Source organism: Palaemon carinicauda, chromosome 6 (genome assembly GCF_036898095.1).
Source record: "Palaemon carinicauda isolate YSFRI2023 chromosome 6, ASM3689809v2, whole genome shotgun sequence".
Lineage (NCBI taxonomy): Eukaryota > Metazoa > Arthropoda > Malacostraca > Decapoda > Palaemonidae > Palaemon > Palaemon carinicauda.
Genome location: NC_090730.1, coordinates 147,362,462 through 147,388,669, shown reverse-complemented (window position 1 = coordinate 147,388,669; position 26,208 = coordinate 147,362,462). Strand labels below are relative to the sequence as shown.

At 42.0% G+C, this 26,208-nt stretch overlaps 1 protein-coding gene across 1 annotated transcript in view; it reads left to right on the top strand.

Annotated features, from left to right (window-relative positions):
- The window catches only part of CCDC151 (Coiled-coil domain containing protein 151), a 197,044-nt gene that overhangs the window by 117,783 nt on the left and 53,053 nt on the right, over positions 1-26,208 (top strand). The window contains exon 9 of the mRNA XM_068376116.1: positions 25,767-25,954. Within this exon, the coding sequence (XP_068232217.1) occupies positions 25,767-25,954 (188 nt within the window). The remainder of the gene's footprint in view (positions 1-25,766; positions 25,955-26,208) is intronic.

The following is a 26,208-nucleotide window of genomic DNA, read 5'->3' as shown; positions in this document are numbered from 1 at the left end:
ATTGGTGGAGTGGAAGCAGATGTACGTCAGAGAGTGAATGAAGGTTGCAGAGTGTTGGGGGCAGTTAAGGGAGTAGTAAAAAATAGAGGGTTGGGCATGAATGTAAAGAGAATTCTATATGAGAAAGTGATTGTACCAACTGTGATGTATGGATCGGAGTTGTGGGGAATGAAAGTGACAGAGAGACAGAAATTGAATGTGTTTGAGAGGAAGTGTCTAAGGAGTATGGCTGGTATATCTAGAGTAGATAGGGTTAGGAACGAAGTGGTGAGGGTGAGAACAGGTGTAAGATATGAGTTAGCAGCTGAAGTGGATATGAATGTATTGAGGTGGTTTGGCCATGTTGAGAGAATGCAAAATGGCTGTCTGCTAAAGAAGGTGATGAATGCAAGAGTTGATGGGAGAAGTACAAGAGGAAGGCGAAGGTTTGGGTGGATGGATGGATGGAGTGAAGGAAACTCAGGCTGATAGGAGGATAGATGTGAGAGAGACAGGAGAGCGTGCTAGAAATAGGAATGAATGGCGAGCGATTGTGACGCAGTTCCGGTAGGCCCTGCTGCTTCCTCCGGTGCCTTAGATGACCGCAGAGGTAGCAGCAGTAGGGGATTCAGCCTTATGAAGCTTCATATGTGGTGGATAACGGGGGAGGGTGGGCTGTGGTACCCTAGCAGTACCAGCTGAACTCGGTTGAGTCCCTTGTCAGGCTGGGAGGAACGTAGAGAGGAGAGGTCCCTTTTTTTTTCATTTGTTGATGTCGGCTTCCCCTCAAAATTGGGGGAAGTGCCTTGGTGTATATATATATGTATATACATATATATATATATATATATATATATATATATATATATATATATATATATGTATATATATATATATATATATATATATATATATATATAAGATTATTAGCAAAATGTGTTTATACCAAAAGCAGACGTCATTGTGGATTTGTTTTCTTATTACTGTGCTGTGCTATTATCATTATTATTGTTGTTATCATCATAATAAATACACAGGGAAATATCATGTTTCTCTTACAGCATTATATAGTATCATCATCATCATCTTTTCCTATGCCTATACTATATATTCTTGTATTTTTATACTGAATATAATGTACGCTAAAATCACAAATTTTAAAAGTACTGGTAATTTGTATGTTTCTTTTCTGTACAAACCTAAGTCCTTCAGTAGGGGTAGATTCTGGTGACAGCTGGTAGCGGCCAAGGATCTGGCAATCACCACCCAGGATCCATTGGTGGTCTGGATCAGACAGTGCTCTGAACCTTCATTCTGTTTCTACCTTGAACTTGCAGGGTTTGAACTTGCAGGGTGGATGTGACAGGAAGTGAAACCTAAAGGACTTAGGTTTGTATAGCTAGGAAAAATACAAGTTACTTTTAAAATTTGTGATTTGTTCCTACAAGAATACAAACTTAATCCTTTAGTAGGAGAGCCATCCTTAGGAGGGAGGAAGTCCTACTAGCCAATAGGCTGGCTAGCAACCCGGGATCTTGATGCTCTGTCTGGTAAGAAGGGCAGAGCAAAGGATCCTTGCACATCATGACCCATGGTTGAATGATCTACAATATCACGGCCCAGGAGTTCTTCATACAAATACCTATCTTCGGTGGGAACAATGTTCCTTTTAAGGACTAATATATTTAGTGGGTTTACCTTAACTGACACACTCCACCTTGAAAGGAGAGTGGAAATTCTACACAAGAACTGTTAAGTAAAAGAACTATCAGTCAATATCATGCTTACCTGCTTCAATGTCTGTTCCAGCTCCCAAACATTTCACCAGTTGGAGGATAAAGAGGGAAGAAGGCCAGTTATTCTCACCCTTAAACCTTAATATTACGATGAAAACGCTATCTTAAGACACGATGGTTCTATGTCCTGGAAGGAGCGAGGTTTGCTACACTACTTGCTGGGTAACTACCACAGGTCCTATGGAGAATGTATCCTGGGACCTGTGGAAAAAATCCAAGAAATAGTGTGCCATGAAGGTGGTCTGTCTGTTTCGGATGTTAGCCTTCAACACTTGGGCAACTGAATGGATCTTTCTGAGGGCTAAAGTTGAACCAATTCCTCTGGGAGATCCTGAGGTCGATGGCTCTTTCCTTTGTTCCTTGGGTTCCTGTGAACTGGAATTTGGAATATGCATCCTTAAGATCTATTGACAGCAAGAAGTTATTCAGTTTTATTGCTTGTATGATCATGATGGAGGTCTCCATATTTAACTATGTTTGAATAACAAAGTCATTCAGATGGGACAGGACGATGACTGGTTTCCAACCTCCAGACAAATTTTGAACCAGGAACAAGTTGCTTTGGGACCCAGGAGGTGAGTCGTTGACCTCCTCGGTCGTAACACCTGTTTGACCTCCTTCCACAGGAGTAGGTCTTTGATGGATTCTCTCGAATATAATGAGCAACTCATCGGTATTGGAGTGACAGGAGGGAGAGAGTTGGTGAACGGGAGGCGGTATGTGAAGCACAAAACCGCCATTGTCCAAGGTTCTATCCCATGGAATTGCCACCTCGTCCACTGACTCGACAGGCATTCCCCCACGGGTGATCCACCCCTAAAAAGGCCTTTGTCTACCTCATCCTCGGTTGCCTTGAAGCCTTCAGTTTAGAGGGCTGGTTCTGGTCAGTCGATTACTTAAAGCTGAAAGTTTTCGTTTGTCTGTGTCTCTCTTACAGGTGGCTGCCTGTGGGGTGAGTTCACATATTTAGTAGGATCTTATAAGAGATTTTCAAGACCGTGGCTCTCCTGAAGAAGGAGGCCTGACTTGCCTTTTCCCATTTTACCACTACAGTTTTGTATTTTAGAAGCCACGAGATTCAGAAATACTGTAAAATGAGAGCATACCAGACCAGTGGTCTAACTGAAAGGAAACTAGCACAACTGATATTGCCTCTGCCTCCATATTCATGGCCTCTCACACCAAGAAAAGTGATGGCTTTTGTGTGAGCCTTCCTGCTGACATCAATGGGGTTAAGGTCTCTACCTCAGGGTCTAAGGAAAGAGAGATGAGCTTCCTCTGTCACATAGAATTTCCTCTGCTTCGAAAAGACAGGAGGAATTAAGTTCGAGGAGCGAGCCACTCGTATAGAGTGTTTGGTTGCAGAAACTTGCTCATCTAGTTTATTGATGGTCTTCTTGACCTAACACGACCATGGCAACGCCTCCGGGAATTCTAGGTCTGGGCATGATTGTGGTGATGACTCTTAGGCCTATTTCAACCCTCTCCGATAAACAATCCTTATAAGAGAGAGTCTATACTCACCTGTAGACTTTGGGAACCCCAGTTTAGGATGTGAATCCCCTTCTTGATGTTTTACAACCTTAGAATGTGACATTTCTCTTTACAGTAATCCAAAATAGGAGCGATGAGCATCTCCTGAGGCTTGAGTTAGCGCTCATTCTTGTCTATCATAACTCTTGGAAAAAGGGAAAAGGAACTGGGCAGTCACCTGACGGAGCCGTTCACTTTTGTGCTTTGGTCTCAGAAAACTTCATAGGGTGTCTCCTTGTGGTGGAAGACTAATATAATTGAAGGAAGGGTACATGCACCGAGGGTTGCATGCTCATGGCTGAGGGTAGCACACCTGTGGCTGAGGGCCAAGCGCATGTGGCTGTGGGTCATGCTCTTGTGGCTTAAGGTAGCGCTCTCGTTGCTGAAGGTCCCTCGCTCTTGGTCGCTCGCTTGTATGTTTCGTGATCCTATAGGCTGCTCGTCACATACAGATAGAACCTAACTCTTCTGAGGTTCACGCTCTACAATGGCATACACTGAAAGGGTTGCTTGTCGATGGTTTCTGAATCCGCTGATTAACCTTACATGTCTCTAGGAGGTTTGTAATAAGATCTCTCGGGCAGATACAGTATTGCTCTTCACTGGTTTAGTAGCCAACCCAGTATGCTCGTCGCGAAAAATCTATTTTTGGGTGAGATAGCCATGACGTCCTGATGGAAGGTTCCTTCAGTAGCTTCCTAAGGGTATATATGACTACAGTAGATATTCCCAGATAATTAAACTAAAGGTTTCACAGAATTCTATCTTCTGGCACGAGTACCCATAGGGTTTCCCTTTAGGATATCGTATAATAACAGGGGACGTATGCTTGACACGCCACATAGCCATCTGCACCACACATAGCGTTTACGCTTCGAGGGGGAAGTGTGGCAAGTATGGGAGGAGCCGTTACAAAACTCTCCACCTCCATTACTGATATGGTACTCGGCGACATCATATCCGGTCGCCATGTTGGTTGATGCCGCCAAAACGCGCTTTCCTCATTCCTTCCGGGTGTATATCCCAGCCTCCATGATACAATAAGATTGGGAGGGGCCTGACAGGCCAGAATAGAGAACCAGGGCGGGTCCATCAGGACGTCATGGCTATCTCACCCATAAATAGATTTTTTGCTTCGCTCAAAATCTGTTTTTTGGGCTCAAGCCATGACGTCCTGATGGAAGTGTACCAGAGAATTAATGTATCGTGGATTTTTTCCCTTTGTAGTGCCTTCGACTTCTAAACAATATTCCTTTGGTCTGATGACCGCAGAGACCGCGACATCTCCGTTACATGTTGCTACAGATAAGCATATACCATGTTATCACTTCCTGCCCCCCTGGCAGGGAAGTCCTATTTGGACGTAAGGAACATCTTGAAGTTTACCTGATAAAGGAACTCACCTATAGTCGGAGATCTTGCCGGTCTCCTGGACAGATCAAAGAAGTAAAGTACAATTGTGTTAGAACAAATTACTTTGGTCTAGATAAGTATGCATCAAGGAGAAGCAATATTATAACATTGATTATAATAATATTCAAATAATAAGAATAATAAAAATTCTCTAACAGTGTTTTTATTTCATATGTTAGGGCGAAATGAGACGCACATGGAAACAAAAAATTCTATTTTATTCAATAAAATTAAGAATTAACATGAAATAAGTAAATTTCAATGAAATGCAATTAAAAAACATAGACTAAAGACATCAAAAGACGCGAGTGTGGAATCTGAAAAGGAAGAACTTGCCATTACACACATAAGTTCCAGGGGAACTATAAATTCTTTCTAGAAAGTCTTATATACACTTCATGTTAAAATATGTGGCACACGTGTTACAGTCTACGTTACTTCACCTTGTAGAAGAACAATCTTTAGCGTCACTAGGTGACACTTAAATTCACAATGTTTCGCACTAGGGTCAACACAGGCACCCGTGGAGTTAGAGTCCCGAATAACTCACTGTTCTACGCAGCAATAAGCAGCAGGTTTTAGCACACTACCTGCTGCCACCACATGGCGCCGCAACTTTTGCACCTGCTTTGCGCACTGTTTGAAAAACACTTTTGATGATTTCCAGCCCGTGAAAGAACGAAGACTCTTGAAGTCCATCGTCTGGAAGAAATTCAGGGAAGAGGCGACTTTCCTGGGATCATGACCTGCGGGTGTACTGTCAGGATCCGCTCTGCGAATAAAGTATGATTTTCGCCCTTAGTTGTTTGAGTGACAAATCAGACCCTGATGTTTCTCCTTTAACCCTGGAACGGTACGGTGGGTCGTCCGCGACCCCGAGTGTCAAAAAAAAAAAAGAGGTTTTTCTCACGTGACTCACCCCCGTGACTGAATTTGTGGGTGATCGACCTGCAGTAGGTGTCTCGCCTACACGCTCTAGTAGTGTCCAGATGTGCATTGCTGTAGCTGTACTCCTTCCCCGATTTCTGAGACGCGTCGGGGTCGAACGCGACCGAGTTTACCCTTCTAAGGTAATTTGCATAATTATCAAAGTTATTACGTATTATGAAATTGTCGTAGAATGGTGCAGAATGGTGCAACTTGTATAGGTTATCAGTTGTGGAAAGTCTTGGTGGATTGTTTGGCTACCATGTGCATGATTTTTTTTTAGTTAAAATGTCGTTCATCACCACGAGGACCATTTTACCACGAGTGCCCCTTTTTCAGTTTTTTTCCAAGTAATTTTTCCGTAAGATATTGCTAAATAGTGTCGTAAAACTTTTGCTTTTTTAGTGTTGGAAAGTGTGTCTAGATGATCTGGCTACCCATGCGTGACTTTGTTTTTGTCAGATACGACGTAGTTATTGGTATATTGGGTATTTAACTGCGGTTGCCAATTTCTGTTTTTTTTTTTCAATATTTGTAAAAATTTACTACGTAGTAAGGAATTGCCGTATATTATTGATTTTTTTTTTCATGTTTATGTGTTAGAAAGTGTGCCTTGATGGTTGGGCTAACACGTGCATGTCTTTTTTTTTATCTGAGATGCCGTATATTAGAATGTTGGGCATTTTACCGCGAGTGCCCCTTTTTAATTTTTTTTCATTTTTTTGCCAAGTCATTTTTCCGTAAGATATTGCCAAATAGTGTCGTAAAACTTTTGCTTTTTTAGTGTTGGAAAGTGTGTCTAGATGATCTGGCTACCAATGCGGGACTTTGTTTTTGTCAGATACGACGTAGTTATTGGTATATTGGGTATTTAACTGCGGTTGCCAATTTCTGTCTTTTTTTTTTCAATATTTGCAAAAATTTACTACGTAGTAAGGAATTGCCGTATATTATTGATTTTTTTTTCATGTTTATGTGTTAGAAAGTGTGCCTTGATGGTTGGGCTAACACGTGCATGTCTTTTTTTTTTATCTGAGATGCCGTATATTAGAATGTTGGGCATTTTTCTGCGAGTGCCCCTTTTTATTTGTTTTGCATTTTTTGCTTAGTCATGTTACCGTAAGGAATTGGCAAGTAGTGTCGCAAAACTTATATTTTTATAGTGTTGGAAAGTGTTTCTAGATGATCTGGCTACCCATGCCTATCTTTTTTTTTAGCCAGATATGGCGTATATATATGTATGTGTTCGATTTTCCTGTGATTGCCATTTTTTCGTTTTTTCCCATTTCTTTCAAAATTACTACGTACTAAGGAACTATCACAGAGTAATGATTCATTTATATGTTTATTTGTCGGAAAATGTGCCTTGATGGTTTGCCTAGCACGTGGCTGAAATTTTTTTTTTCTGAAATGCCGTATATTAGAATGGCCATTTTTCCGCGAGTGCCCCTTTTTATTTGTTTTGCATTTTTTTGCTTAGTCATGTTACCGTAAGGAATTGGCAAGTAGTGTCGCAAAACTTATAATTTCATAGTGTTGGAAAGTGTTTCCAGATGATCTGGCTACCCATGCCTATCTTTTTTTTAGCCAGATATGGCGTATATATAGGTATGTGTTCGATTTTCCTGTGATTGCCATTTTTTCGTTTTTTCCCATTTCTTTCAAAATTACTACGTACTAAGGAACTATCACAGAGTAATGATTCATTTAGATGTTTATTTGTCGGAAAATGTGCCTTGATGGTTTGCCTAGTACGTGGCTGAAATTTTTTTTTTTTTCTGAAATGCCGTATATTAGAATGTTGGCCATTTTTCCGCGAGTGCCCCTTTTTATTTGTTTTGCATTTTTTTGCTTAGTCATGTTACCGTAAGGAATTGGCAAGTAGTGTCACAAAACTTGAATTTTTATAGTGTTGGAAAGTGTTTCTAGATGATCTGGCTACCCATGCCTATCTTTATTTTTAGCCAGATATGGCGTAAATATAGGTATGTGTTCGATTTTCCTGCGATTGCCACTTTTTCGTTTTTTCCCATTTCTTTCAAAATTACTACGTACTAAGGAACTATCACACTTTTTGGGTCAGAATTTCAATTTTATAGTCGTAAAATAATCGACAATTATCCAGCAACCCACCATACAATTTCTATGCATATCCAAGAATAATTAGATTAGTAAATAACACCTTGAAATTGACATACCCTTCTTACATTTCAAGTGGCAGATTAGGGAGTCTGAGTCAGTGTGGTTGGCGGCCATTTTGTGGACATATCCGAAGCGTAAGTTGCAATATCTATATATATTCTTGTTCCCTATATAATTTGTGATATTTTGGTATATTTTTACCTGCATAAATATCATATTATATATTAAATATATGTATTTTTTTACGAAATTTCTAAGTACTCAAAAAATTACCTTTAGATATGGCCCCTGATATAAATGTAATTTACAAAATAATGAAGATTTTTTACATATTTTTATTTTAGGATAACATATGCTTATTCCCTAAAAAAATAGCCACTTCCTATTTCATTTGGGTACCCAAAAAAATTCATGAAATTTGGACAAATTTTTTTGGCCAAAAAAAGTTACCCTTTTTTTCTCATTTCAGATCTTCACCTCCATGGGCCTGACTTCATCCAAAATACATCAAGATGTGTCCTAAACATTCAAGAATCAATTCCTAAAAGGATTTGTGTATTTATGTATAAACTTTTTTTTTATGAATTTTTATGTAAGGTCTTTTTTTTTCTACTTAATTTTTTAAAATATTTATAATAAATAGATTTCTGCAGATGATTAGTATTTGTCTTTACAGTTGTTTTAAACATTCATTGAAGTTTTTTTTGGCAAAAGAAAAAAGGAGGTTACTGCAAAAACTGATTTTTCAAGAATTTTTTTTGGCGTCGGGGTCGCGCGCGTCCGAGTATACCCTTAAAGGGGTGTCCGAGGAGCGTACCTATCCAGGGTTAAAGAGCTGTCCACCGCCAAAGTCTGAAGTTCTTCGAAGATAGACCTTTAGACTCTCTACTGGGCATAGAGAGACATCTTCCTTCAGGGGGCAGATTCTCCAGGGGCCCCACCGTTTGGTGGGAAGCTCGTTCTTGGCGAGAAACGATGGGTCACGAAAAAGAGTAAGTTCGCCTGTGTCAGCAAACTGTATCTGGCCCTCTTCTCTTGATAAAGCAACAATCTCACTGACTCAGGCTCCTGAGGCAAGAGCAAAAAGGAAAATAACTTTTTGAGTCAAATCTTTCAGAGGGCAAGACTCGTCCAGACTTGAGGCAAACTGGAGCACTTTGTCGAGACACCAGGAGATAGGTCTCGGAGGAGGTGCAGGACGGAGTCTAGCACATGCCTTTGGCAGCTTGTTAAAGATGTCGTCGGACAGGTCGATCTGAAAGGCATAGAGTAGTGGTCTTGTCAAGGCCGATTTACAGGTAGCAATTGTGTTGGCTGCCAAGCCCTGTCCATGAAGGTGAATAAAGAAGGACGGACAAAAATCTATAGAGATTTCCTTAAGACTTTTAGCCTTGACGAAGGACACCCATTTCTTCCAGGAAGACTCGTATTGCCTTCTGGTAGATTTAGTTTTGTATTCCTCTAGGAAGTCCAAACTTTTCTTCGAGATCCCAAACCTCTTCTTAACGGCTAGGGAGAGAAAATCATGAGCTGTAGGTCTCTGGTTTTCCTTGATGAAGCGAAGACAGTCGACTTCTGAACTTGCTGGGATAGAACTGGGTCTGGCAGGGGAATTATCTTGGGTTGTAACTCTAGGACTAGAGGGAACCAGTTGCTCCGGGGCCACTTGGGTGCCACTAGGGCTGCTGTGCCTTGGAAGGTTCTTAGCTTGGTGATGACTTTCTGCAGAAGGTTGGGTGGAGGGAACAAGTAAATCTTGGACCATCTGTTCCAATCCAGGGGCATTGCGTCCACTGCTTCCGCTCTGGGGTCCTCGTAAGGGGCCACGTAATGAGGAAGTTGTTTGTTGTCGCTCATCGCGAAGAGGTCGATCTGCAGTTCCGGGACTTGGCGAGAGATGAAGAAGAATGAGTCTGCGTCTAGGGACCATTCTGACTCTATCGGGGTTGTCCTTGATAGAGCATCCGCCGTCACATTGCGGAATCCTTGAAGGTGAACAGCTGAGAGGTGCCATCTCTTTTTGTCCGCAAGGCGGAAGATAGGCAGTAACATTTGGTTGAGTTGGGGCGATCTTGAGCCCTGACGGTTGAGACCTCTGACCACAACGGCGCTGTCCAGAGTTAGACAGATGTGGGACAAGGGTCGTGGAGACAGCCTTTTCAGAGAAAGAAGGACCGCCATGGCCTCCAAGAAGTTGATGTGGAACGTCTTGAATAGGGGAGACCATGTTCCTTGAACTTGTCGTTGAGGGGAGTGACACCCCCCCCCCCTCCTTCTAGGGGAACTGATCTCTTCAGGTTCTTTGCCTCCGACCATGGCTTTAGGAGTGAATGAAGCCTGGTTGGCAGAGGTCTCTTGAGATCTCTTCGAGCGATGGATGCGTATCTTCTCCAGACTCCCGATGCATCCTTTAGCTGTGCTCGTAGCACAGGGTCTGTCACTGAAGTGAACTGGAGGGAGCCGAGCACCTGCTCCTGTTGACGTCTTGAAATCCGTTTGGATTTTAGGAGTCTCTTGACTGATCCTGCTATTTCCTTCTTTTTCTTTGGAGGAATGGACAGACGGTGTGACTGAAGGTTCCAATGGATTCCTAGCCATTGAAACTTCTGAGCTGGAGAAAGTCGAGACTTCTTGGTGTTGATTTTGAAACCCAGATGTTCCAGGAATTGGGTCACTTTTCTTGAAGCTTGCAAGCATTCTTCTGAGGATGCAGCCCATACCAACCAATCATCCAGGTAAGCCATCACCTGGACGCCTTGAAGGCGTAGCTGTTGGACGATCGTTTCTGCGAGCTTTGTGAAGATACTTGGAGCCATGTTGAGCCCGAAGGGCATGGCTCTGAAGGCGTATTGCCTTCTTTGAAGCTTGAATCCTAGGTAGGAGGAGGCCTGGCGATTCATTGGAATGTGCAAGTAGGCGTCTGCCAAGTCTATCGAGATTGTGAATGCCTTTTGGGGCAGTAGGGCTCTGATGTGCTGAAGAGTTAGCATCTTGAATTTGTTGTTCACGATGAACTTGTTGAGAGGGGACAAGTCCAGAATGACTCTGAGTTTGTCTGAGTCCTTCTTGGGAACACAGAACAGTCTTCCCTGGAACCTTCTTGTTCAAGAGTTCTTGGACGTATTCTTCCAGGACGGGGATGGAGTGTTGGAAGAATTGATGTGAGCCCAAGGATCGAAGGTCCAACGATCCTGGAAGAGGCGGAGTCTTCCTCCCACCGGAAGCATTTCATTGCTTTTGGTTTCCCGAGGGTTTGCCACCTCGGCCGCCTGCTCCCCTCCCTCCTCTCCCTCTGGAAGGGCATCGAGAGGAGTCTCTGCCGGAGCCTCTACCTTTGGGACGAAAAGTAGTGGATTGCCTTTCATAGGCAGGGGTAAAGACTGGTGACTGGGCCACCACCGGCTGAGGGACCAACTGAAAGGTCTGTTGGAGCTGAGCCACCAACTGGGGAGTAGCAGGTGCCGGAAACTGGCGCTTAACCTGTCGCTGCTGAGGCCTAGGCTTGTGAGACTTCTTAGGTTGGGGACCCTCATCCTGAGAAGATTTCCTTTTTCTAAACATGCCCCACTTGTTGAGAAGGTTCCGGTTCTCGGTGGCAGCTCTGTCTACGATCTCTTTCACGAGATCATCGGGGAAGAGGTTTTTCCCCCCAAATGTTGGAGGAGATCAGTTTCCGGGGTTCGTGTTTGACGGTAGCATCCGTAAACACGAATTCCCTACAGGCTCTACGAGCCCTGATAAAGCTGTAGAAGTCTTTCGTCAGGGTGGCGAGATGGGTCTTAGCTAAGACCATATACATATCTGGGGTCCGAGTGTCCCCGGCCATTGTCTCCAATTGCACTTGGAGGGAAAGGGAGGCGGCCAGTCTCTCTTTTGTATCCAGCTCCCGACGCAGAAGGTATTCGGAGAGCTTAGGGAGGTTCTCATTAAACTGACGTCCTGCTACGTCAGCCTCCAACTTTCCTACCGAGAAAGTTAACTGGATGTCTTTCCAGTTCTTGTTGTCAGGAGGTAGGGCGAGGGAGAGGGGCCTACATTCCTCCAATGTAGGGCAAAGTTTCCCTTCCTCCACCACCTTCAACACTGCCAGCAAGGACTTTTCGGCAAAGGTGAAGACCATGGTGGCAGGAGCAAGAAAAGATGGATATTTCTTGCTAAGGGCTGGCACCTTGGAGTTGGTGTAGCCCTTACTCTTAAGGTTTCTGGCTAAAAGATATTGAGCCTTGGCATGGTCAAAGACTATGACCTCCTTAGGCTTGGTTTCCTCCTTGGAAGCTGGCTCGGACTTGAGACGGATGTAACAGTCCGGGTACGACTCAAAGCTAGGCCAAAACTCCACCTCTTCAAGGGGGATGGAGCCTAGCTTGTCATTGACGAAGATTGAAGATTCGTCCACTTGTGATTGGCATGTGCTCGGCATGCCTCCAGGGGTTGGTCACTGAGCAAGGGGGAAGATCCTTGATGTTGATCTTCTTGACCGACTGCTTCGACAGACGGAGAATCTCCCTCTTGAGGTCCTCTTGTCCTTTTCGGTACCTCTCATCCAGGAGGGCCACTAGGGCCTGGATACTGTCCTGGTTCTCCAGTAACGATGGAGTAGGAGTAGGCGTCGACTATGTAGAGGGGACGGGTTCCGTTACGGCAACGGAAGTGACAGAGGGGGCGCGGGCGTCTTCGCCCTCGGAGTCCGGAGCCTCCACATGCTCCTCCTCTTCTTGACCCTCGGCCATCAGGGTCTTTTCGGTGGTGTCTGATACCTCCGACATCTGTTCCACCTCGTCAAGATGGAAGTCTTGCAGTGCATCCGAAACGTCAGGTTCAACCGTCAGCTGTACGCAGTGGATCTCGGCCTTGGGGATGACAGCATCCGCAGATGCCTTTGGGAAGAGCAAAGCTCTCATCTTCTCACTCGGGAGATAGGGCCCCGTGGCGTTCTTTTGGAAACCACGCACCCATTTGTGCAGTTTCTCTCGGGCAATGTCCTTGGCCTCCGTAGAGGGAGGGTCCTCGAACGCCTCGTGGAGCAGGTCCTTGCAGACGGTGCAGACCTGCGGGTCCCAATACCGCAGAGTCCCCTTGGTGATGGAACAGCTGGCGTGGGTTCGGTACACCAGGTGGCCGTAGAAGTCCGGACGCCGAACGCTACAGGAGGCGCTCTCACACCGGACATACTCCTCCTGCAAAATAAAGGGGGAATGAGTCTGTGGAAGTCATATACAATGACTTAAAGTAAAGACCTAAAGTAATCTTAGATTAGCATCAAAGTTATTCAACTTAATATAAGATTCCTTTTCTTGTGTAAGCTTAGGATAGTAAGCTGGAAAAGAAGCAGAAAAGACATACATGTGCATCCCGCCCAGCCAATTGCCGTGACCCCACACCGAGACTAATTCTAGGGGCTCTTAAAGAGCCTAAGAGATGGAAGAGATATCCACAAAGGATTAAGCACAGCTTAGGCTTCCTCTGGAGAATTAGTCATGGTGAGAAGGGGGGAAACTGAGTTCATTCAGTTTAGGATGAAAAAGGGGGGGGGGGAAGAAGCAATCCCTCCCTATTCAGATGGGTCCCGGCAAGGGACTGAGCATGGATGCACAGAGTATGCTGGAAATATTTCTACTGCACAACTATACATCATAGTTTTTTTTTGTCTAGGGTAAGTACTGTACCATCGACATACTGGCTATCATATATAGCTATACAATAGTCGCCGCCGGCACCAGGCTGGCAGGGGAGAGGTGACAGTCCACTTAAGTAAAATGATTAGGTGGTTCCGGCAGCGTGGCGGAATGCCGGAAACGCGCCGGGCGCCGACGAATCTCCATCGAGGGTGGGAACCCCCTCCATGTCATCAGTCTATGTGGCAGAGAGAATAGGAGCTTCTGGATGATGGAAGATTGCTGGCACATCGGCAGACTCTGGCAGTCGGCAAGCGACCGGCGAAGGTATTCCAGCACTGGCGTCAATCAATGAGACAAAGTGGATACTAGGGTACCCTGACAGCTGTTGCCGGCAGGGTAGCGGCAGTGGACCGGCACTGATAGGTAGAGAGAAAGGGTAGGGGAAGAGGGAGGGAAGGGTAGTTCATTACCCCGACCTCGTCTTCATCCGGAAGGAGTGTTCAAATGAAAGAGAGGGGGGCAATCTTTCATCCAGCCGCAACAGAGCCGGCAGTCGGCAGGAATTGAGGGTGGCGGCCCAAGGGAAGACCGAAGAACACTCTAAGATAGGGAGGTCCCACGCGTGGGGGAAGGCATAGCCTTCACCAACGCCCAGGGGGGGAGGGGGTTCTGTTCCAGAACCAGCCCTATCCCAGGTGTAGGAGACTTCATTCTCCAGCCTAGGGTAGGTTAGTTCAGAGAAGGTGCAGCACTAGTGTACTGTCCTAAACTATAAAGAAACAGAATCCCCCGGCCTGCCTAACCTAGGCTAGGGAAGCGAGTCCCGAACCAGGGAAGGCAGGCGTAGGACAGGTCACTAGGCCACAGGGAGGAAAGGGTCGAAACCCTACTAAGTGTGGATTAGGGGGAAAGGCAAAGCCCTTCCACCTTTGCCAACCATAAAGGCCCCAAAAGGAGAGTTCATTCACCCAGAGGGGGAGCTGGGGGCAAACGACAGGTACTCTGAGGTTCTGTCCCAAACTCAAAGCTCATGTGCTATGGCTAGGAGTGGGGAAAGAAGATCCTAGCCTAACCCTACTCGAATACGATTCGAGGTAAGGAGGGATAGGATGTAGCCTAGGCTACCTCAGAGGGGGGAGATACCTTGGGTAAGGTAACTGGGGAAGATAGGAAGTAAACACGGACCTACGTTAGGTAAGGGGCAAGGGAGTCGACAACCAAGATCACCGAAACCCTTAGTATACTTCCTCGAAGGTGAAAACATATGCGCAATCACTGAATCTTATATGTATAAATGCCTAAAATCTCCATTTCATAATTCAAAACTAGGAACACTATTATATCATGCATGAGAGTAAACAAAAACCACCAAGGCTACGAATCGGCTACCTATACTCGTCGAAAAAGGGATACTATCGGCATAATATAACTAATTCCTAGCAATGAAGACTAAATAACTAATGCTGATAATTAGTTATAAGACCGGGTAAGGTTGTTCTGGCTAACTAAATAAAGCATGTGAGGCAAACAACAGCGTCCGACATGACGCCTCCGGTCAAGGCACAGCTCCGCACACAAAACACGGTATTTTAAGATAAAAAGGCGTTACTTAATGGCTAGAGCTTATTTATACAATACAAGAATATAGTACTCAACTTTCCAGAAGAAGGCAAGGCTGAAGATTGCGACATACTGGCTCACTAAGCGAAAAACTGGGAAAAACACCTTGTCATAAACGCTACGTGTAAATGAATGACAATAGAGCGCTCCGGCGGCGTCATCCAAGATGGTGGCCAACATGGCGACCGGATGTTGACGTCGCCGAGTACCAAAACAGTAACAGTAGAGGAGAACTTTGTAACGGCTCCTCCCATATCTTGCCACTATTTCCCCTCGAAGCGTAAAAGCTATGTGGGGTGCAGATAGCTATGTGGCGTGTCAAGCATACGTCCCCTGTTATTATACAATATCCTAAAGGGAAACCTTACGGGTACTCGCGCCAGAAGTTAGAATTCTGTGAAACCTGTAGTTTAATTTTCTGGGAATATCTACTGTTGTCATCCATACCCTTAGGAAGCTACTGAAGGAACCTTCCATCAGGACGACATGGCTTGAGCCCAAAAAACTGTTTACATCACTCATAGAGTAGGCAAAAGTCATATGAGTCAATGCTCACAAGCAATGAACAAAGCGCTTACCATCCGAAACTCAAATGGCCAGGATTTCCTAAACAGAAGACTAGGATTCATCCTCAAGAGGAAGTTCCCTGTTTCTCTGAAAGAAGCACGGAGATTTGATGTCTTTGAAGCTTTCCGTTCGGTGTTCTTCAGTCTGCCCTCTGAACAGTTAACTGAAGAAGGCCTGGAGTGACGAGTATTGAAAGTTGGATTCACCAACATTTCAACCTCAAGGATGAACGATTGAAGGTTTAAAGGCTGCTCAACAATGGCAGAGTCAAGGAACAGAGACATTGCCCTAGAGACTGACCATATATTATTATTATTATTATTACTATTATTATTATTATTATTATTTGCTAGGCTACAACCCTGGTTGGAAAAGCAAGATGATATAAGCCCTGGGGCCCCAACAGGGAAAATAGCTCAGTGAGGAAAGGAAACAAGGAAAAAAAAAATATTTTAAGAACAGTAACATTTAAATAAATATTTCCTATATAAACTGTGAAAACTTTAACAAAACAAGAGGAAGAGAATGAGATGGAATAGGATGCCTGAGTGTATCCTCAAGCAAGAGAACTCTAACCCAAGACAGTGGAAGACCATGGTACAGAGGCTATGGCACTACCCAAGACTAGAGAACAATAGTTTGATTTTGGAGTGTCCTTCTCCTAGAAGAGCTGCTTACCATAGCTAAAGAATCTCATCTACCCTTATCAAAGAGGAAAGTAGCAACTGGAAAATTACAGTGCAGTAGTTAACCCCTTGGGTGAAGAAGAATTGTTTGGTAATCTCAGTGTTGTCAGGTGTATGAGGACAGAGGAGAATATGTTAAGAATTGGCCAGACTATTCGGTGCATGTGTAGGCAAAGGGAAAGTGAACCATAACTAAAGAAAAGGATCTAATGTAGTACTGTCTGGCCAGTCAAAGGACTCCATAACTCTCTAGTGGTAGTATCTCAATGGATGGCTGGTGCCCTGGCTAACCTACTACATATGATCAGCAACCAAGCCCTTCTCCACCCAGGCTAGAACCCGGGAGGGCCAGGCAATGGCTGCTGATAAATCAGCAGGTAGACCTATGGCTTCCCCCAAAAAGTTTGCAAACAATAACGGAACTAACGAGTTTGAGCAGGACTCAAATCTCAGTCTAGCAATCACCATGCAGAGACTTTACAATTAGGCCAGAACAAACCATAAACGAAGTTAATCAATAAATGATGAAACGAGACCAAAACCTGCACTCTTGGAGGCAAAATTCTCTTGAGCACTAGGAATATCGAAGTATGTGTGTCTAACTGAAAAAGAAAATGTATTCTTCCTAACAATGTTTTCTTTTTCACAAGTAGGGGGGACTGTCATAAGATGCTACTGGTGAGCAAGTGCAAGCTCTGAAGAGCTGGTGTTAGGGCGAGGACGAGTAGGCATACATGCTCGCATGTTGTGAGACATGTTGCTTACCAACACAGGGATCTCGTGAGAAGAGCATTCTTGTCTCCAAGATTTATTCCAACTTCAGGAAATGAAGTTGTGGTCGATACCTGGAACAAGTGTCCCAGAATTACAGACAAGTTTGTTTTTTACTAAGATAGTTAATACTCATACTGAAATGAAATACAGTGCTGTTTAAAGGTATGTAAAAAAAAAAACTGCAGACCAGTTGGAGAGTGTAGGGAATACTTGTGCAGCTCAGCGGCCAGAATCAAGAATGGAGGCTCAGAGCGCTGTGCTACCAGTGGATACTGGGTTATAGTTGCCAGAACCACAATACTTCTCCATTGCCATTACCAGCTGTCACCAAAATCTATCCCTACTAAAGGACAAAAGTTTGTATTTGCGTAGGAACAAATAAATATACAGTACTATGCACAGTACAGTACAGCGAGAGAGAGAGAGAGAGAGAGAGAGAGAGAGAGAGAGAGAGAGAGAGAGAAAGAGATTATATTAAAGTGTATTGTTTGCATACATTTAAAGTACAATTGCATTACTTGCAAATATATTTACAGGTGCTATAAGCAAACAATAATTAACATCAGTAAAGTTTTTGTCTCCTATCTGCAAAATTCCTTGTCCACGGGAGCTTGAAATCAATGACCACATATATGGTGGGCCTACTTAAGTCTCATTCTGATACAATAGGCTATGTACTGTATATCTGTGAGTCAAAATAATAAGACCTTTCCTTACAACACACAAAGTTACAGCCTTCAAGATAGGTGAATGGGAATGTGAAAATATGTATAATCATTGAGGTACAATGATTCTAGTGTCTCATTTCCCAATGGATTCCAGCATGGATTTCAATGTTTCCAGTAGGATAAACTAACTCTCAGCAGGTTTAAGTAAATTACTGTGCTGTACTTGACTTCATCCTTCTGTCACCTTGGGCACTACAAATACAATATGCAACTGTAAAAGTTTGGTGATCTATTGGTAACCTCAAGCAGCTGCTTCTGTACAATGGACATTGCCTTACTGTCAAAGAATGCGAACCTCACAAGAGTTGTGACTAACATGTAATTTATAAACTGCAAGGCAAAAAGTGGATTATCTACAGAGAGGGGTGTCAGTAACAGAACTTGAGAACTTATCCCTCTTATGGCTTTGCTCAGATGTGATGCCATTATCTCTAATATTTTTGGAAAAGAGTCTCCACCAATGGAAGAATTGTCATATGTACTATAACATACACATTTTCTCCATTTCATCTTACAAGGCAACTATGTCATAAGTCCTCCCTGTTCTGAGCTGAAAGATAATCGATGTTTCCCTATTGAAATTGTTCGGTTGGAAGTGGCAGTTTGGAATTTCCTTGAAGATAATGGAATGTACAAAATTTGGGGCATAAAACCAGCCACTGCGACGGAGAGCTCATTCAACACCAAGATCTTGAGGGCATCCCCACTGTTTCCTGTTGTTTTTGTCATAATAAATGAGACTGTCCTAGCCAGTGAGTAGACTTACTCAAATGAGTTGGGTCTTGAAGGTGATAGTATAGGCTACCTCTGATATTAAGAACTGTCAACCTGATCGCTGATGAAGTCAGTTTCTCCATAGGCCCCTATACAATCTTTTTTGGAAGTAGGAATAAGTTTACCAGATTGATTGATTGATTTGAAGTTTTCTGGCATCCTGACATCAAAGGTCATTGATGCCAATATCGTTTATTATAAATAAAGAACAAAAGAATATTCAATTAAAACCATGAAAGCAAATATGTCATTATAAAAGTTTAATAGCTTTCAGAAGACCTGCTTCTGAAATAAATCTAAAAATGCTGCTAGCATTGTATGACACATCATTATGTCCAAGAATCTTGGCAAGGATCAACCTTCCATCCTCACCTCGAACCTCAAACATATCTATTTCTTTCGTACTATAAGTAGGGCACCCAGACAATGAATGCCCCACTGTCAAGGGTATCAAACATTTGTTGCAATGTGGTTGGTGTTGGCCATTTAGCAAAAACTCAAGAGTCATCCGAGTGTGACCAATGCGAAGACGACAAAGAGTAGTCTCCCACTTTCGGGGCATCATGTTACACTTCCATGGGGATATAACATTCGTTATTTCTCTTATCTTATTTTCCACTAAACAATCCCAATGCTGTTGCCAATTATTATAAATAAAATTCTTAATTGTGGGTAAAAAATCATTACAGGGAATGGGATACCTTCTTGGTAAAAACTCAGCTGCAGCATTCTTTACCAGAGAATCTGCCTCCTTATTTCCAGACACCATGTGTGCTATAACCCAGCACAATTGAAATGTTATACCTCTCAGACCAATAATGAAAAGCCACTCTAAAATCTTTAAAACTAAAGGGTTACTAGACTTGAAAACTCGATTCCTTGTGTTCTTTAATATGTTCCATAAAAAGAGACCTGGCTTCTAATTCAGTCATGTTCTTTTTTATACCAATAAAATATTAAAAAAAATATATCTCTGGTAATTTCCATGGAGGGGTTGGTGATATCCTAAATGGAAGAACTCTATTTCTTGCTATATCAACACTGTTTATTAATTGTTTTACCAAAAACCATAAGGTTGAGGAGATTTTGGGTGTAACTCAAAATATCTACAATGCCTTACAAAGTTTGCAGTCTGACAGGCTAAAGAATTAGGCAGTCTTTGCAACCTAAACCAATACCAAACAATAGAAGACTTTCGGTAAAAGTCTAAAGGTAATTCTCCAGCATCAACAAGGAGACTTGGGATAGGGAAAGTTCTAAACACTCTTGTGGACAAGATTCAGAGCTTCAAGACATTCAACTTTTAATGCCTTTAAGTGAGGAATCCATGTCTGACTACAATCAAATTTCATTGCTAAAAATCTAGCTTCACTTACTCATGGAATCCATTGACCTTTGATGTATATATCCAGGTCTGGATGTACGTACTCCCCAAATACAACAGAAATTGACAACAACAGTTTTGCTTGTTGAAAACTTAAATCCATTCATATCAGCCAACTGAATAATTTTGTCAATTGAGAGTTGTAATTTTCTCTCAATCATCAACATTCTAGATTCAGCAAATGATATGGAGAGACCATCTACAAATAATGATGAGAGAACATCTTGGGGAATGACGGAAGATATCCCATTAATAGCAAGTGCAAATAGGTATAGACATAGCACATTACCCTGGGGAACTCCTTCTTCCTGACATTTCCTCTCTGACTTGAAAAAATCTATGTGAAACAAATGATTGAATGAACAATGGTAACTCTCCTCTTAATCCCAATTCATGAATAGTTTTAAGTATACCATATCTTCATGCAGTATCATACGCCTATTCAAGGTGAAAAAAGACTTACCGGTACATGGTGCTGTTTGTGAGCAAAGGCTTCACAAGTAGAGGATTCCAGTCGTATCAACACATCAGTCGTTGAGAGCATTTTTTTAAATCCACACTAGATAGGTGATAAAATACCCTCTTTTCCATGTATCATATTGGTCTCGCATTGACCATAGTCTCCATGATCTTACATAAGCAAGATGTCTATGCAATTGGACAATAGTTTTTGGCTAAAAACTTATCCTTACCAGATTTTAAAAAGGCTAAAATAATGGCTAGTTCCCAAACACTTGGATAACTATGATCATGCCATATTCTGTTAGTAATGGTTAAAATAAATAACTTAGTATTAACAGGTACATGTTTCATCATTGCATATGGAATTCCATTGGAGCACCTGTATCTTTACATGTAGCAAGTATGGAATCAAATTCTTTCAATAAAAGAGCATTGTAAGATTCTTCCTTTCCTGTTACAAAATTTAAAATTTTCTGTTCTTCATTGCTCCTATACTGGTGACCAGGAGCTGCTTCACACTTGTATGATACATTTGAGAAATGATCAGCCAGGGCATTGCTAACCTCAGTTGCTCCAGTCACCTACTGACCATTCACCTTCCAAGACTCTTGGTGGGTTGGGGGTAATTTTGCCTCCTATCATTTTTGCTTTCCTCCATACAGAAGATGGTGGTGTTCTACTGTTGACGGAGGAAACAATAGATACCCAAGACTGGCGCCTAGCTTTTTTCATTGCACGGCAGAACTGTGCTCTACATTTCTTATATACAGTATAATTAAATTCGCCTCAGTTTGGCGTATGCGCAATCGAGGTAAAGATCTTCTTGTGGCTCTGTGCAGGGCAGTTAGTTCTGAAGACCACCAGGGGACTGGTCATCATTTGAACAACCCTGTTGTTTTGGGAATTGAATAGAGTTCCATTCAGTTCCACTTTCAAACTGTTCTGCATTCCCTTCAATTTTGCTTTGCTCAAAATCTATTCCAGTCCACCTTGTCAAGATTCCATCATGGCGATCCCCGTAAAGGTAAACTATTGTTGGTGTTTATAATGATTGGTGCATGCTCACTAATATGGCAATCATCTAATGTCCTCCAATCAAAATTGAGAAGGCAATTAGAGCTTGCGATTGATAGGTCAATGCATGACAAGGTACCTGTCTGAGCATGAAAGTGCGTGGCCTCTCCTGTATCAAGGAGTCCTACATCTTCATGCTCCACAACTGATAATATAATATTACCCCTTGCATTTTCTAAAACATTACCCCATAAAGGATGTCTACCATTCAAATCTCCCAGTAAGAGAAAAGGTTGAGGGAGTTGTTGAATCATCTTTACTAAATTATCATACAATATGTTATCATTTGGAGGCAAAATATAGAGCAAATTGTGTATTTTCTCCCTGTATCTATACGTACAACCCCTGCCTGCAGAGGGTACAGATAGACAAAAATATTTGGAGAACATTTCGACGGATGTATATAAGACTTCCGCCATGGCTCCCTGCTCGTTGATCATATGGTGTCCTATAACTATCATACTCTCAAGGACTAGGAGTACTGTTTTAGCATCGAACTTGCTCTCCTGTAGACATACAATTATAGGGGAGTGCTCATGAATGAGGAGCTTAAGTTCTTCATATTCGGCCCTTAAACCCAGACAATTCCATTGCAAAATGGAGGAAAAATCTGTGGTATACTTTTGGAAGACACCTTGGATGAAGTCTTCCCATTAGTAATATTTGATCTAACACTATTTCTCAAAGGTTTCATTAGAAAGGGTCTTAATATATTAGGTTTTACGTGTGTCTTTTTCTTTGTGTCCTTTTGATCTAATTGCTGAGGGGGATGTTGGACATGAACTTGAATTTTTGATTCATTTTAATTGTCTTTTGGTTGATCAGAAACATCAATTGACAAAATATTAAATTTATTTGATGTCATAAGTTTAATGTTTCTTACGGAAGGGGTGAGAGAGATAGAGGTCTCTCTCTCTCTTTTTATTAATAGGTGGCGAGCTACCAGGTTTTTACACCTTCCCCACTAAAGGTGCACCAGGTAAGTTGGTTTTGAGTGGAACCTCCATCAAATTAGGCTGGGACATAGCCTGAGATAGGTTTGTACTATTGTTGGTAATGGGGGATGAAGGTTGTACAGAAATTGGAAATGCTACAGTTTTAATACACCATGGCAAAGCCTCAGAAGGCAATATGCTTACCTCGTCATGCAACACTTTATTATTAGATGATGTATTTCTTTTCTTAGAACTTCTGGCAGTACTAGGTGGGTTTGATGTCTACTGTCGTATATTTTCTCTTGATTTTATTTCCTTTGCATAGATGTTTAGTTTATTCAGTAGTCTATTGGCATATCCCACACTTACAGTATGTGTTGTTCACTGAATTTACTGAGGGCAGCTTTTTCCAACTCATAAAGCTCAAAGCTCCTATCACTGGATTTATGGTTTGAGTTGCAGTTCAAACACCTGGCCTCAAGTGTACACTCTCCATGGTAATATCTGGGACAAATGCTAAACATCAAAGGGTGTCCAAATTTGAAACAATTGAAACATTGTAGGGGCTTCTGTTTGAAAGGTCGAACTTTAATTTTTTCATTTTCAATAACAATATGGACAGGCACATCAACACCCTGTTAATGGACACATGGGCAGTATTTCCTCTTCTGTAAATTCATACAGGTATCTATCGAAGACAGCTTCCCTTCCATAACTAAAATTTAGGTGGGGTCTGACAAACATATCATCATCACTACTTGTCTTGAGGTTAGACAGTATTACCGATTGTGAGCATGATTTCGCACGGATGAGGAAGCTATTTTTTCCAAAGCAAGACATATCACCTGGTGCAATGGTTCTTACCTTTTTCTGAATTAGTTTGCAAATTTTAAAACAATTCCCAGTACTCCCTTCAGGCATGGCAACAAGCCACATTGGTAGTTTTGGCATCCCCTCAGAGGGCATAGTTGAATCAACATCTTTTTCAAACCAGTCAGCAGGTCTGCACACATCCAAATTGTTTGGTATCTTATCACAAAGGGCACACATGACATTTAAGTTATAAATTTTAATTTTATTGATGTTACATATTGCATTAAATGCTTCGTCATGATTATTATAAGATATCCAAGAATGCCATTTTTCATTTTCAAGTTTCATTCTTATTTCTTTTATCAATCCATAGCATTTAAATGCTTTATATAACTTACCATAATCAGTATTTATTGGAATCTAGGTAACATGAAGGATTCAGTTTCCCTGTGTTACCCAATTTACTTGGTTTTGAAACATTAGTAGAGGGGGTCCTTTTTTGTTCCTAGGACGTCAACAGAATTCTTCTTGATTATATTAGCAGAGGTCGTCAATGGTGTCTGGGGTTCGCCACCTTATCCAGGGGTACATTGAACATTAAGATTACTCATTAATTTTCTTGAGAAGGAGGGAAGAGGTAATAATAATTATGAAGAAAACAATGGAAAACATTAAGTAAAAGGGAGGGAAAATAATAAGACTCTCAAATCCAAAAGAAGACAACATTAACCTTTCATGGATTTAATTTCTCCACCAATGACACCTGCAAGAGCTGTCTACCTAATGTCCACTCCCTACCCTACCATGAAGGGATGGTACCACTATGATTAGAGTGGCTCAAGTATATACCAAACCCCCTTGATGGGACTGAGAGCATTTCAAGAATACAGTCATCCTTGATGCTGGAGAGATGAGAGTAGTCCTTCATCACCACAAATTACCAAGACCATCTTTGGAGGAGTCACCTCAGAATTTACTCAAGGTTCCCTTTTAGGAGTTTTGTGGTCTCCCTAAACCTGTGGCGATTCCAACATTGTTTGCCAAAATCTTTAGCCTTTTTTATTATGCTCCTCCTCAGGCTCTGCTCAGTTATAATTCTATCTTTGTCAATTCTATGTAAAGCATCTAAATCCATCCTCTTAGTTGACTATACTTTATTTTTACTCATGTTTCCTAAGTAGCTTTATCATGGTATCTCTTTACCCTCCTTTAGTTTATTACACTTTTGTTGAAAGTTCAGAAAAAATGGGTACTTGCCTCCAGACTCTGGTGTCTTTCAAATAAGGTACAATTGGTCCAGAATGGACTTTACTCATCATACCACAGAGGGACACCACATGCTATTCATATCTTCCCCATATATACTGGCATTGGCAACCATTGTTAGGATGACAGTCCAAAGATTGTGAAAGAATCAGGAGCAAGATTACTAAAGTCCTACACCTATCCCTCACTCACACAGACCTGGTCACTCAGCTAAGGCCTATTCCAAGTCCCACCTACATGTGTCTTTCCTCCAATGAACACCCAAGAAGGCAAGATATAATTGGCTGAAACTACTCTCAGCCAAGCCTTGACGTCAACTACTTTCCTAAAAAGTTCTATTATAATGTACTGACTGTCCTCTAGATTGCAAGGCATCTATCATAATATTGTTGATTTAGCGGATATGAAATAATAAATTTTGATGTACCATAGATAGACACTAGGCAGGTCACTATATTGTCTTCATCTCCATCTATATAACCAAACATCTCCACACATTAAGCGTTGTCTTTCACCCACCGTTACTGCAAAAAGGTGTTCCTCCAATAAGTGGTTTAAATTAGTACATAGTTTTCCCTCATTTGCTTTGGTTTGACTCAATATAGATTTGTTACTATAACTTACATTATCTGAGAAGCAATCAAAATTGGCGTTTGGTCTGGGTTAGGTAAAGAGGGAACTGTCCAAATTAAGGCCTTAAGGATAGGCCTAGCAAATATATGAGAGGGCATAACAGAAACATTCACCACAATAAGTGGCCGTAGTTAGGTCTGCATTGAAAAGAGCACTGTCTTTTAAACTTCAAGTCTCACTAGGTATGGCTCCACACATTACGTCAATGATTCCACAAAGCGTTGTAAACAATAGTGCAGTGACTGGGGGCATCTTTTTGAGATCATAACTAGAAGCATTTATAAGTGATGATATTTTTATGAAATAAATACAATGAATGATGAAAATATAGTGATAACTTAATCAAATGAAAACTACAAATTTATTGAGGCAAAGTGCAAAAATCAAAGACATATCCTAATTGTATCGATGGTAGGAGGAAAATTCATTTTCAAGCTTTGATCAGGTAAGTTCAGTAGCAAGCTACATGAAGTACCCATTGCAAATACAATTTTTGTTCTTTATAGTATGAGAGAGAGAGAGAGAGAGAGAGAGAGAGAGAGAGAGAGAGAGAGAGAGAGAGAGAGAGAGAGAGAGAGAGAGAGAGAGAGAGCTCTTACCTAATTTTCCTTGTCATTACTTGACCTTCTCATCTTTCCTTAGGAAGTCCTGGGAGTAACCAGTGTGGAAGAAGTTCTTGACAGGCTCACATCTCAAGGAAATACCCGCGAACATTTACGCCAGCTACGTTCTGTTACCCTTGAAGAGGTAACTCGGCTGAAACAGGAGAAAGACCAATTACATGATGAACTTCATAGAGTTAAATATGAAGCAACTGAGGATGCTGCCAGGTGAGAGAGAGAGAGAGAGAGAGAGAGAGAGAGAGAGAGAGAGAGAGAGAGAGAGAGAGAGAGAGAGAGAGAGAATTAACCTCACTGTCATATATTGGTTATTTTACCCAGAAATATGTGTTGACAATAATAAATCATATACAGTAGACTAATATGTTTATCAAATGGATGGAACATTAATAAAATTAGTTATTGCTATACTCACTCGATGTTCCTATTGCTTCTATTTGGAAGCTCGGATTTATTGACATTTA